General features: G+C 39.5%; 1 protein-coding gene across 2 annotated transcripts in view; it reads right to left on the minus strand.

Moving 5' to 3' along the window:
- Positions 1 to 12541, minus strand: part of RGS7BP (regulator of G protein signaling 7 binding protein) — a 108741-nt gene that overhangs the window by 26994 nt on the left and 69206 nt on the right. For both annotated transcript variants that reach the window (XR_004671540.3, XM_034960035.3), the window contains exon 3: positions 11647 to 11777. Coding sequence is in view for 1 of the 2 variants with exons in the window: in XM_034960035.3 (XP_034815926.1) it covers positions 11647 to 11777 (131 nt within the window). In the remaining variant the exon portion in view is untranslated. The remainder of the gene's footprint in view (positions 1 to 11646; positions 11778 to 12541) is intronic.

Here is a 12541-nt window from a genome sequence, read left to right on the forward strand (position 1 = left end):
AGTCTCTGCTGCTCAGTGTGGGGTAGCCCAGCTTTTCCTTAATGCAATTTTGAGCATTAATTTTCCTGACAGCAGTTCCAGCAATCTTTCCCATGATTTATATTTGTGGACTCTGAGTTTGAAGAATCTCTGGAATTGACCTCATTTTCACAGAAAATTTCTCCTGCTTGAATTTCTTCTTGAGTTTCTTATCTGCTAGGGTTTCCTCTGTTTTATTTTCACCAGTCTAATCCCAATTGCTTTTTAGCTTTGACAGATTTCTCAAAATTTCTAGTTTGTTGAAGTCATCCTTCCTTGTTTTTCAAGGTTGTGGGAGACTGTTTTGTGTTTGTCATCCTCTATTTTCTTTTCCTCTTACTATTAGAAATGGCTGTCTGACAGAGCTATGGCCAATGGACTCTGATCAGGAGTGATGTACACCTCTTCCAGACTGGCCCCTAAAAGTCCTCCTATACGATCGCTCAGGTTTTCCTTGTTTTCCCCCTGACCATTTGATGAATGCAGAGAATGGAAAGAGCAACACTGCCCACTCTACCCAGCTCTGGCATTGGACTATGCCATCGGTGAATAATGAACTTTTATTGTTCTAATCCACTGAGATTTGGTATTGTCTCATACAGTAGTTACCCTACCCTGACAAATACATGAACTAGTATGGATTTATTCCTTTCATTGCATGTTTTTCCATTATTTCAGTGGATTTTCACCAGGAAGGAAAATATATGCGTAAGTTCAGTCCAACATCTCTGGATAAACTTTTCCTCTAATTATACTCTCTTTCTTTTGACAATAGATACAGAACTAAAGCAATTTATTCACTTATTCAATAACCATTAATTGAAACTTTACTCTGCCTGAGGCACTCTGCTAGGTGCTAGGAATACAACGGTGAACAAACTCATGGTGATCAAAGTCTAGAGAGGACAATAGGTAAGAAACCAGGCAACCACCTCTCAATGTAACATATGCCATTATTAGTGTCATGGAAATGCTTGAGGGACACATTGAGTGGGCATTGGCCCAGGCTTGGAGGGTCAGGAAAATCTGAAGAAAGTTATGACCTTCATAAGTTATCTAAGTTATGACCCAAAGAAAGTACAGGGATGGGCCAAGTGAAAGGGACATGGGTAGGGTGAGGTAGGATGGGTCATATGTCCAAGGCAGAGGAAAAAACTGGAAGGAACTTGCAAGTTGATGTGCCTCAAAGTAGTTCAAGATGATTCAACTGGGGTAGGGCAGGGTAGAAGGGCAGGCGAGGTGGGGATTACTGGTGAGATATGAGACTGGAGAGGTTTTCAGGGTCAGTTCATAGATATTCTTCTGAGCCACATTAAGGAGTCAGCAGAGCCATCCAAACCTGGAAAGTGGCCAATTTGAGTTCTTCATCCCCAGCATCACCCACTTTGGCAGGTTATCCTCAGAATTCAGTACTTGTTTTCACATATCAGGTGGGCTCCTTGCCTTCTTCTTGGAAAAGAGGCCAACATGTGCTTCCAAATGGTGACTTCATGTCAATGTTTTGCTTTGCCCAAGGGAGTTGTTGTACATTTAAAATCATTTCTTATTATGAAATGAAAAACTCTGTCCCCTGAAAAATCCATTTCAGGCCTCGGTGAACAAATATTTGCTCAGGAGAGGATGGGGTAGGGGAGGAAGAGAACCCTTAGAGCACCTTAAAATCATACCATGCTGGTTGCATCACTGTTTAGAACTAGGACATCAAAAACTTGGCCGCTTTCCTTAAAGTCTTGCAAAGCTTTTAGCCTTCAGCTCCTTGGGGATTTCTATGTATTTTTAGCTTGTTTATGGATAATGTAATAGGCATGTTTGAGGAAAATTTAAGGGAAACCACCCATGAAGCACATAACAAATTGAAAGGCTGGTTATTCTTATATTCGTGAGAAATTGCCGGTCATTCACGAGAAACAAAAACACATCTGATTGTGGGGCAGTCTCAGGGGTGCAATAGAGCACTCGCAGCTTTAGGAGTCCTTGGCACAGGCACCAGAGGAGTGGGCTGGGAGTCCTTTATCACACCCACTCTAGAGACCTCTTTCCTTCTCATCTCTTATTTCTCCCATCCTTTCTCCTCCACTCGTGTTTTCCCCACTCCTCTTTTCTTTGCCCCTTCCATTCCTTCTTGCTTTCCTGCCTGTCTTCAGCTTGCCAGTGACAATGGGAGGCACTGCCATAGATAATATCTTTTTGGATGTCCTTAGTTTGGTCTCTGTTGTCCAGTAAAGTGAATTTATCCATTTGAGTAAATTTCTCCAGGAATCAAAACAGAATAAACCAATCTTCTCTGGGATAATACTGTATCAGTGCCCTATCACTTCCTTGGTGGCAGGAGTAAATTTCCTACATCCTTTGTGCTCCTGACACATTACCTGCTATGACACTATGCACTGAACAGGCTTGCAGGGCAGTTTTCATACTGACTGAATGCGAACAACAAAATGAACATGGCTTACATTAGATTCACGGATGCTTATGAATCCAAACAGTTATACTAATTCTCATGCATTTTCATAACTGCTAGGTGCTTTTTAACTCCATGCACTGTGAAAAGGACTGGGGAAATATAGGCTGTTTTTTAAAGTAATCCACTTTTACTCTCTTGTGTTTCTAAAAAGCATGTAACTTAAATAGAAATAAATTATATTAATTCAGTTAGTCATTTACCCATATTAAAAAGCAGTTTCAAAGGTTTTTCCACACTGTGGTAAGAAGATATTCTTAGGGCCATAAAACACATGGCAAAAAATAATAATTATGCCATACCCGGAGCTCCATTCTTCCCATGTACTGGGAGATAAACATTTTCCAGTTCAGAAGAGATACAAAACCATCCCCTTCTCCTACTGCCCTTTGGCCTCTTCTGTGCTCCTTGTGGCACTGCCACAGCCCCCAGAGTAGCAGCCTTCATGGTAGTGCCAAGTAGCTGTGTAAGAAGCACAGAGACCCCTTGGAACACAGGAGAAGAGCAAACAATAGAAGATACATTCAAAGGATATCCTTATGGGGCTCTGACTGCTCCCTTTCCAGCCCCTAACATAGAGCAGCACAGTGTCTAAGATGTATTCACTCTACAGTTAATTAATTCAGACTTTTCCATACTGGGTGTCAGGGCTAACTCCTATGCCTTTTGGATCACGTGAATGTTTCATTTTATTTATTTACTTTTACTGTATGTAATAGTTTCTTAGAATTAAACTTTTTCACCCATTTTACATATTTTGTAAATAAGATGATATATGGAGTTAAAATTCTCTCCACCCTTGAAAATACCTCTCCGAACTTAGTGTTATTTTGGTAAGAAACTAAATACACAATGGATTTTAGGTATTAAGCATGGTTTTGAAATATGCTCACTAATCATTAAATAAGATAAAATTCAGCTAACTGTGCTACTATCCTTTATTTCTCCATTTGATATGCCCTCCTGCCCTTCTCCAGTGTAGCTTAGTAAGAATGGTCTAGTGCAGTGGAACAACCACAAACTTTGTAGTGAGATAAATGTGCTATGTGACCTTGGGCAACTTACCTCATTGAGCTTTGAGTTCCTCATGTGTAAAATGGGGAAAATATACTTGAGGATAAAATAAGATAATGTGTATAATGCACCTGGCAAGTAGAAGGTACACAGTAAGTGGAAGCTATTGTCATTGCTATTATCCTATTCTTCAGCCAACATCTACATTGACTAAAGGTGACAAATAGTGTCCTACTCACTGGTATATGAAGACATGGAGATAGAGTAGAAGAAGGCTTTAGATTATCCTTGGATTTCAGAAGTTAGTTATGTTTATATTCTTCAAACACTACATGCTTATTCTGGTCATTGGTAATACGAATGTTCATGAAATTGTTTCCTTCTTGTCGTTCAAGTCTCAGGTTAAATTTTATCTCCTTAGAGAACTTTGACCAGCCCTTCCAAAGTAGCCACCCAGTCACTTTCTATTACATCATCATCCATTCTATTTCAATTATTTTCATTGCACTTATTAGTATTTGGAACTTTTAGAAAAGTTGTTTATTTCTGTTCTTTCTTTTCCCCTCCTCTCTTTCTTCTCCCTCCCCCTACCTCTGCTCTGTTTGTCTCTCTTTCTCCTCTCTCCCTTTGCCTTAGAATATATATTTCACAAGAAACAGAAACCTCTTCAGTCTTTTTCATTTCTGGGGAGATGGAGTCTTGCTCTGTCGCCCAGGCTGGAGTGCAGTGGCGTCATCTCGGCTCACTGCAACCTCTGCCTCCTGGGCTCAAGCAATTCTCCTGCCTCAGTATCCTGAGTAGCTGGGATTACAGGCACCCACCACCACACCTGGCTAATTTTTGTATTTTTACTAGAGACAGGGGTTTCACCACGTCGGCCGGGCTGGTCTGGAACTCCTGACCTCAAGCGATCTGCCTGCCTTGGCCTCCCAAAGTACTGGGATTACAGGAGTGAGCCACTGCGCCTGGCCTACCTCTTTAGTCTTAATCACTGCAGTCTCTCACCACCCAGAACAGTGCCTTACATATGATAGATAACAAATATTTCTTCAAAGAATGAATGCATGTTTCCACTTAGGATTTGAATCATGTCTAAGATTTATTCTGCTTTATTTCTTCTAATCCATTGTTCTATTTTAGTATCAATTGCCTCATTCCATTAGGAAATAAGGCAGCTATATTCTATTTCTGTCTTTATTTTGCTGGCTTCTTTTATTGATGTGGATCACCTCCTTTACATTTCTTAATATGATGCTGAATACACTGGAGTTTTTACTGCTCATATTTTATTCTTTGTCTTGAGTTCATCCTGTATTTTGCTGGAAGATGGTTCATTAATTTCTCATTAGTGCATCTTGAGCTCTTAGCTCCCAGCAGATTCTGAATTAAGATTTTTCAACTTTTAACATTTCTCTATTCTTTCCCTTTTGTGATTACATCTCCTCTGCATATTTTATCTCTGTATTTACCATGGTAGCACATTTTAGGGGAAAGAACCCATCTTATCTTTGGGAGAGGAAGGGAGGATGGTATACCTTCAAAGGACCTGGGGACAATTTTGCTGTAAGCTATGGCAGAGAGGACGAGCAGAGTCAGAGGGGACCACTGACAGAGCAAGGTAAAATGAGAACAAAAATAGAAAGGGCAGGTTCACATGTGAAGGGGAGCTGGACTGGAGTGTTCTTTCATCTCTGCTCTTTTCAGAATGGGGCTGTTGCCACAACTGATTGAATTGGGAAAAGAAAGCAAGAGAGAGGAAAGCCATGGTCAAAATGGCAGGATCATCCGGTTCCCTTGGAAACCTGGCTCCACTTTCTGCCAACGAAGTGAGTGAAACCTGCAATCTCTTTTCATCTGGTGGCAGAAAACAGGCATTAATGGTCAATGTGATACATGGACTCAGTAATGGGAAAAGATTTCCTACCTAACTAACTGTGAAGAAGTGAGAACAACTATTTTTCACCATAAACATAGAAATTAGACTTTGTCAAGTAATGCTTCAATCTATAACTTAAAGTGTTAGAATATGAAACTACAAGATGACTAAAATTATTCCCATCTGTCACCTTCTTAAAACAAACAAAGTTTTTCAGAGCCACTCTCTATCTGATATAACTCAGTAGCCCTTATTATATGTAGATTTTACCTCACGTTACTGTACTTCACTTTCATTTTGTTGGCCATAAAAAAAGAAAATCACTTTAGTAATGTTTTTCTTCATTTCTTTGGCAATAGGATCATCTTGCAAAGTAAAAAAGATTTCCAAGTAGATTGTACCAATCAGACTTATGAGACAGCAAAAATTCAGAAGCATGGTGCATGAAATAAACATGAAAATCCATTGAAGATATTGTTAAGGACTAGAAAGATAGTTAGAAGTTGCTTAATTGGGAGAGAAGGAAAATCTTCATTACTAAATTCAAGTTCACTGCAGGAGATTTAAAGTTATTTGTGGCTTGTTTTTCCCAGAAAGAAACTATATTCTTAACCCCTGCAGTGGCCTTGTGTGCCCCTTCTCTCCAAAGAGTAAACTCATGTCCTGACTACTCAATACAAGAGTACAACTAAGTGAGGTACATAATTCTATCTGAACTTCTGGTGGCAGCCAGGGAGGTAGATAGACATAAAAACAAATTAAATGTATAGATAAATGAAACGGTTTGGTTTCAGTATCTCATCCTAATGAAAAATTGACTAGAGACTCTCATATTTAGTGACTCAGTTGCAATCTCTTTTATTTTTCCTTGATGGAAAAGCAAAGCTGAAGAAGAGGGGAATGGCAAACTTTTAGCACTCACACAGAGGGAAAAGAGTTTGGCTTGCATAATGGATTAAAATAGCAGTTTTTATTTTACGTATATTTTGAGATGGGGTCTTGCTGTGCCACCCAGGCTGGTGTGCAGTGGTGTGATCTTGGCTCGCTACAGTCTCTGCATCCCACCTCAAGCAATCCTCCCACCTCAGCCTCCCAAGTAGCTGGGACTACAGGTATGCACCACCACACCTGGCTAATTTTTGTATTTTTTGTAGAGACAGGGTCTCACCATGTTGCCCAGGCTGGTCTCAAATTCCTGGGCTCAAGTGATCCTCCTGCCTCAGCCTCTCAAAGTGCTAGGATTGCAGGTATGATCCACCACACCTGGCCTCCAGTTTTTATTATAGCATTAAAAGAAACAAACCAGATAGAGATTCTATGCAGAAAGAGATTTCAAGTGTTAGATTAGAATGTGAGCCAAAATTCCCCTAAAACTCTGGGGACTATTTTATTTCTCAAAGGAAGGCATTTAGTGAGTTCATCCAGACAGGCTCAACACTTAACCTGAGGCCACACCAGTGGTACCACTGTTTGATTACGAGTACATTATCTTGTAAAAACTAGTCTGGCATCTTAAATCTCAGTAAACAGACTTCTTTCCATTGGGTAAATGGTCATTTTTGCTAAGATATGACATATAAAATTAAATAAATATATTTATATTTATATTTTATATACCTATATATTTATATGGATTTATATCAGTTCTGGGGGGAAGAAGACTAATTTCTTGATCCATGCTTTCTCCTGCTACCTCCACCACCTTGCCTGAAATTTGGAATCACCTACATTTCAATTCTTAATCCACTGCTCATTTTGAGTCTATAAATACTTTTCCTTAATCATGCATCTTGACTCAGGGCCTTAAGTCATATTAGCATAGCCTTGCTCCCCATTCCTTCCCCATTTCTTATTTTTATGAAGATGAAACATTTGTCTGCCTTTCTCTCCAATGGTAGTAAGTAGTAAGGTTTCTCACTTCTTATAGGCAGTAAGGCTTCCTGACTCCTCTCTGTCTACTTTTATGAGTAGGTGCTCCAAGCTTCAAGGGTTCTAAGACACATGTTATGTCTCTTAATTTGTCTAACTCTTCTGTTATAGTTTAATACTCTTGGGTTGTGGTCTATGGACCTATCTCTTCCTCAACTCATTTCTGGCTATTCATGGTCACTGGAACCAAGTATTCTTATTCTTTTAACCACAGCCTCCCAAAGAGTCATATACTTGTGTATTAACTAGAGGTTCCTGGGCAGACAGGTTGCTCTACAGTTTCCAATGATATCAAAGAAAGAACAAAACCTAGTGGCACCAGCTGACATTTTCTATGCTATCTTGATGGTGGGAATATGAATTAGCACACAATACAAACAAGCCAGGAGTCCAAAGTATTAATATAGTGTTAATCCCTTAGGTGTAATAAAGAAATTAATGGTGAGAATAAAGAAATAGAAAGGATGTATCATACAAATGTGTAACTAAAAAATTAAAAAATGATTTCTTTAATGTAATCGCCCCTCCCCAAAAGCTAATATTTTATTTGTCATTCCACAAATTTTCAGGAAATCTGTCTAGTATATATTTTCATGCATATGTTTGCTAGTGCTTTATTTTCTCTGGTTTAATGATATTTTCTTTCATGCTTACTGCTAGTGGCTTATCTCCACCTTCAATATATTTCTTTTCTTTTCTTTCCTTTTTTTTTTTGAGATGGAGTCTTGCTCTGTTGCCCAGGCTGGAGTGCAGTGGTATGATCTCGGCTCACTGCAACCTCTGCCTCCTGGGTTCAAGTGATGCTACTGCTTCAGCCTCCTGAGTAGCTGGGATTACAGGCACATGCCACCACACCCAGCTAATTTTTGTATTTTTAGTAGAGATGGGGTTTCACCATGTTGGTCAGGCTGGTCTTGAACTCCTGACCTCGTGATCCGCCCACCTCAGCCTCCCGTAGTGCTGGGATTACATACATGAGCCACCGTGCCCAGCCTTCAATATATTTCTCAAGCCTACATGTTACTATTTTCTTTACTCCTAAATTAATTGAGAATTTCTCACCAATAAAGCAGTCTCCTCCTCCTCATTGCCTTAACTCTACTGGTACCAAGAGAAAAGTAACAGTCTATAGGACAGCTAGTTCTTGGACTTGCATTCTGGAAACACAAGAGACTTGCCAGGAGTGTAGGGTACATGCATACTTCCAAAAAGAGTAAAGAATTATGGTTTGCTGGCTACAGATGGTGATCAGGGGTTATACATATATTCAGTTGAAGAAATATCTCAATGACTTGTTGTTTTATTTTTTCCCAGCAGTAAAAAAAGTAACTTTAGAGGCATTTCTGATTTGGTATGTCTGGGGTGAGGACTAAGAATTTGCAATTCTAACAAATGATTTGGACATCAATGCTGTTAGTTCAGGGACTGCACTTTGAGAACCACTGCCTATTTCAGTGGTCACATCCCCAGTTCATGGAGACAATGCACTGTATGAGCCATCACACAGATCACATTCATCACAGGCACCTACTCCTTTTGTATTTGCTTTTCATCAGCATGGGGGGGAAAGAACGCATAAAGCCACATTGAAAGTGTACACTTAGGGGAGTAGACAGTAGCAAAGCAGAATGGCATGGTAAGGGCTTGGAAGTTTTTCCTTTTATTTATATGGAGGGTGGGGTGTGATTTACATTTTTTTGGTCTCAAAGGGTAGAGGAGCAGTTCTTAATCCTCAATGTGTTTCAGAATCACCTGGAGTGCCCTCAGAGATTTGAATTCAGTAGGTCCTTGGATAGGATCCAGGCATCTGCATGTTTATCCAGCATCCTGGATAATTGTGAAGCAGGTTTTCTAAGGATTACACTTTAATAATGATTTTAGAAGATAGAAATCCAAGTGGACACTTAATCCTACATGGGGGAGAAATCAAAGGTACTATCAGGTATTTTCTTTTTACCAGTTGTACACAGAAGTTTAGGCACTAGAGCAGGGGGCAGCAGTTTTTCTGATTATTTTTTAAAAATAGGCAGAGAAGGAAGCAGAGCAGAAACTGACAGTGAAGACAGGAGGCAGTGAAGACCAAATGACTGCTCAGTTAAGAGGTGACTGCATTTCATTTGCGTGAAATGACCAAATGCAACAAGAAAGCAGTCTGGATGGGGAAATCCCCTTTATTTATAAACAGATAGCTAGCAGAGAAGAGTTGTTGTTGCCTTTTCAAAAATCAGTTCTGAAAAGACAAAAAGTAAGAGTGGATGGCAGAAGGAGACCAGGTGGCAAATCGAGGAGCTACAGCAGGACTGGGAGTAGAGATCACCAGGTGTTAAGGACATGCCATCAGCAAGGAACATTCCAGTGGCAACAAGGCATGAAATCCTGCAGGTGCAGCCAATGCAGACCTGGGAATAAAACTACCTATCCCTTGTCTACTCGGTCACTAAAAAGAATGAAAATACTACTCTGTATGCGTGTTTATGTGTGAATGCATGTACATGTTTGTGTGTGTGTATGTGTCAGAGAGAGACAGAGAGAGAAAGACATCAGGCCAATGACATCAGTTTGGATGTCATAAGTATTCAATTTCCTGATCAGGCATTAGGAGTATCAAGGAGCTAATCTCTCTTATATTAATAACAGAAGTAAAGATGGAAACCCTTGCAAAATCAGCCTTCAGAACGCAAAAGGAGAAAGACATAATATTCACATACTGGGAAAAATGTTCTCCTGTCTCTGGAGCAATGTAGTAGGATCTTGTTTTTAGTTCACCTGTGTGCATATGTATATGTGTACACAAGATTTTTAATTTTTTTTTCGAGATGGAGTCTCACTGTCACCCAGGCTGGAATGCAGTGGCCGGATCTTGGCTCACTGCAAGCTCCGCCTCCCAGGTTCATGCCATTCTCCTGCCTCAGCCTCCTGAATAGCTGGGATTACAGGCGCCCGCCACCAAGCCCGGCTAATTTTGTTTTTGTATTTTTAGTAGAGACTGGGTTTCACCGTGTTAGCCAGGATGGTCTCAATCTCCTGACCTCGTGATCTGCCCGCCTCGGCCTCCCAAAGTGCTGGGATTACAGGCGTGAGCCACCGCGCCTGGCCAAGATTTGGTTTTTACAAGTACTTCATCATGTCCTTTAGTTTCCTCCAAATTGCAATGCTTATTTGATTTTAAATCTTTCCTTTAATTGCTTCCTCATATGAAATATCTTTCTTTTTCCTTCCGTAACTGAACCCTACCTTCAGAACCCTAAACTTTTCCCTGAGTATTTCTAAGTTCTCTGGCCTTTTCTATCTCTGAATTTAAATCATAGGCAAGGATTACCTTCTATGCACAGCCTATGCTCTACCATTCTTCTGAGCTCAAGCACAAAAACACTGTATTCTAGAAGTTCCCAATAAATTATTGTTCAATGAATTAATGAAGAAAATACAGGTTGAATCTTCTGGTGATGGATACGTTTGGCTTCCTCTGTGGCATCCTTCCCATTCCACACTCTCCCACGACAGAATATCCACTGGTTGGGTGGGGCTGACTCCACCCCCTAGCTCCAGGAATGGGCCTTGATTGCCCTTAACCAGTCAATGGAATTCCTCCCCGCTATCTACAGTGATTGGTTTAGGCATAAACCTGGTCCAAACAGAATGAAGTTCACAACTTTTTCTCTGTAGCTGGGAGAAGTTCTCTCTCTTAGAGGACAGTGTGGTGTGCAGATGTGTTGACTGCAACTGCTGCAGTTTGCTAATGTGAGGGAAGCCAGCTTGAGGGTAAAGCCAACACCCAGAAGGCAGAGCATCATTCACAATGGGAGCTGGAAGTCTAATGAAATCATGCTGAAGCCATGACTAACCTCTGGAGGGTACAGTCCTTTGACCCAATTTATTTCCTTTATGGTTTAAGCCAGAGAATGAGGTTATCTATTACTAACCTCCCTGTTATTTATGGAGTTCCCTCTATTTTTAAATCTTTGGGACACTATGTAATTTGTCTTCTTGCAACTTAATTCATTTAGGAAAATAGCACTCTTGGATAGCATTTACTCCCCTAGTAAAATCACTACATACCTTGCTGTTTATGCTGAATCTAACAAAAGTCATATTCACAACAGCTAAAATAATAAATTTGAGAACTGTTGCTGCCCTAATTTCTGTTCAAAACAATCAGTGTTAGTACACACTTAATAGTACTGATATAGACTTCTTATTAATTTATATAGCAAGCATTTCCTGAACACTTAAATTCATTGTAATTGCATATAGATAGGCATATGATATGGTATATACGGACACTTTGCCAAAGATTAGCTTTTGTTCAACATTCCTCAGTGTTTCCGGCAATATTAAATGTAGATACCTTTTCGATGAAACTGAAGAGACCCCAGCAGACATATGGATTTTAGCATCTCTGTGGTATACATTTCTAAGCAGCACTGCAGCTGGATGTAAAGCCGACAGATTTCTGGATGGATCTCACCATCTTCCGGGCTGCAACAGAATGAAAGAGAAAAGCTGTGAACATTCTCAAGATTTCACTCATCAGCCATTTGTCTCAGCTCCGAGAGGGAAAAATGCTCAATAAAGATTCCTTAAAGCCTTGATCCTAAAATATAGGACTTCCTGCTTTCAAACCAATGACCAATGTGACAGTTCTTATATAAGTCTCTTTCTGACTAACAGTTCTTAATTTTTTTCCCCTTCAGCAGCAGAGTTCTGCCGGGAGCTTAAAATCATAAATGCTTTACATAATTGAAAATATCAGACATCTTCAATTGAGCTGTTGGAACAAATTTCCAAAATATATTTAAACCATAAGAATCTCCTAGCCTGCAAGAAGAGATTAAAAACCCTTGTTTTTAGAGAAACTGACAAGAGCAATTCAATTACCAGTTGTAAGACAGCTCTTTAATATTAGGGCCCTAGTATAATGTGATTAGAGAGCAATTTACAAATTATTTTTATCAAGGTTTTTTGTCTCAGTCTAAAGGTTCTTCCTTTATTGTTTGCTGTGGCTAATTTATGAAAGACCAAATGTTTTTAATGAAAAAATTAAAATTTCATGGAAAAAAGTAATAAAATTCTAATAATTATACTTAACAATCTAAAGCTAAATAAACACTGAACTTATGCTCTAAAATTTATTCTAAAGTCTTGTGTATTTCTCTATTAAATATGATAAAACATATATAAATGATAAAACATGGAGCAATCACTTTTGTTTTTGATTAAGGGGAAAAAACTAGTTGATAAAT

The sequence above is a fragment of the Pan paniscus genome, chromosome 4 (assembly GCF_029289425.2).
Source record: "Pan paniscus chromosome 4, NHGRI_mPanPan1-v2.0_pri, whole genome shotgun sequence".
Taxonomy (NCBI): Eukaryota; Metazoa; Chordata; class Mammalia; order Primates; family Hominidae; genus Pan; species Pan paniscus.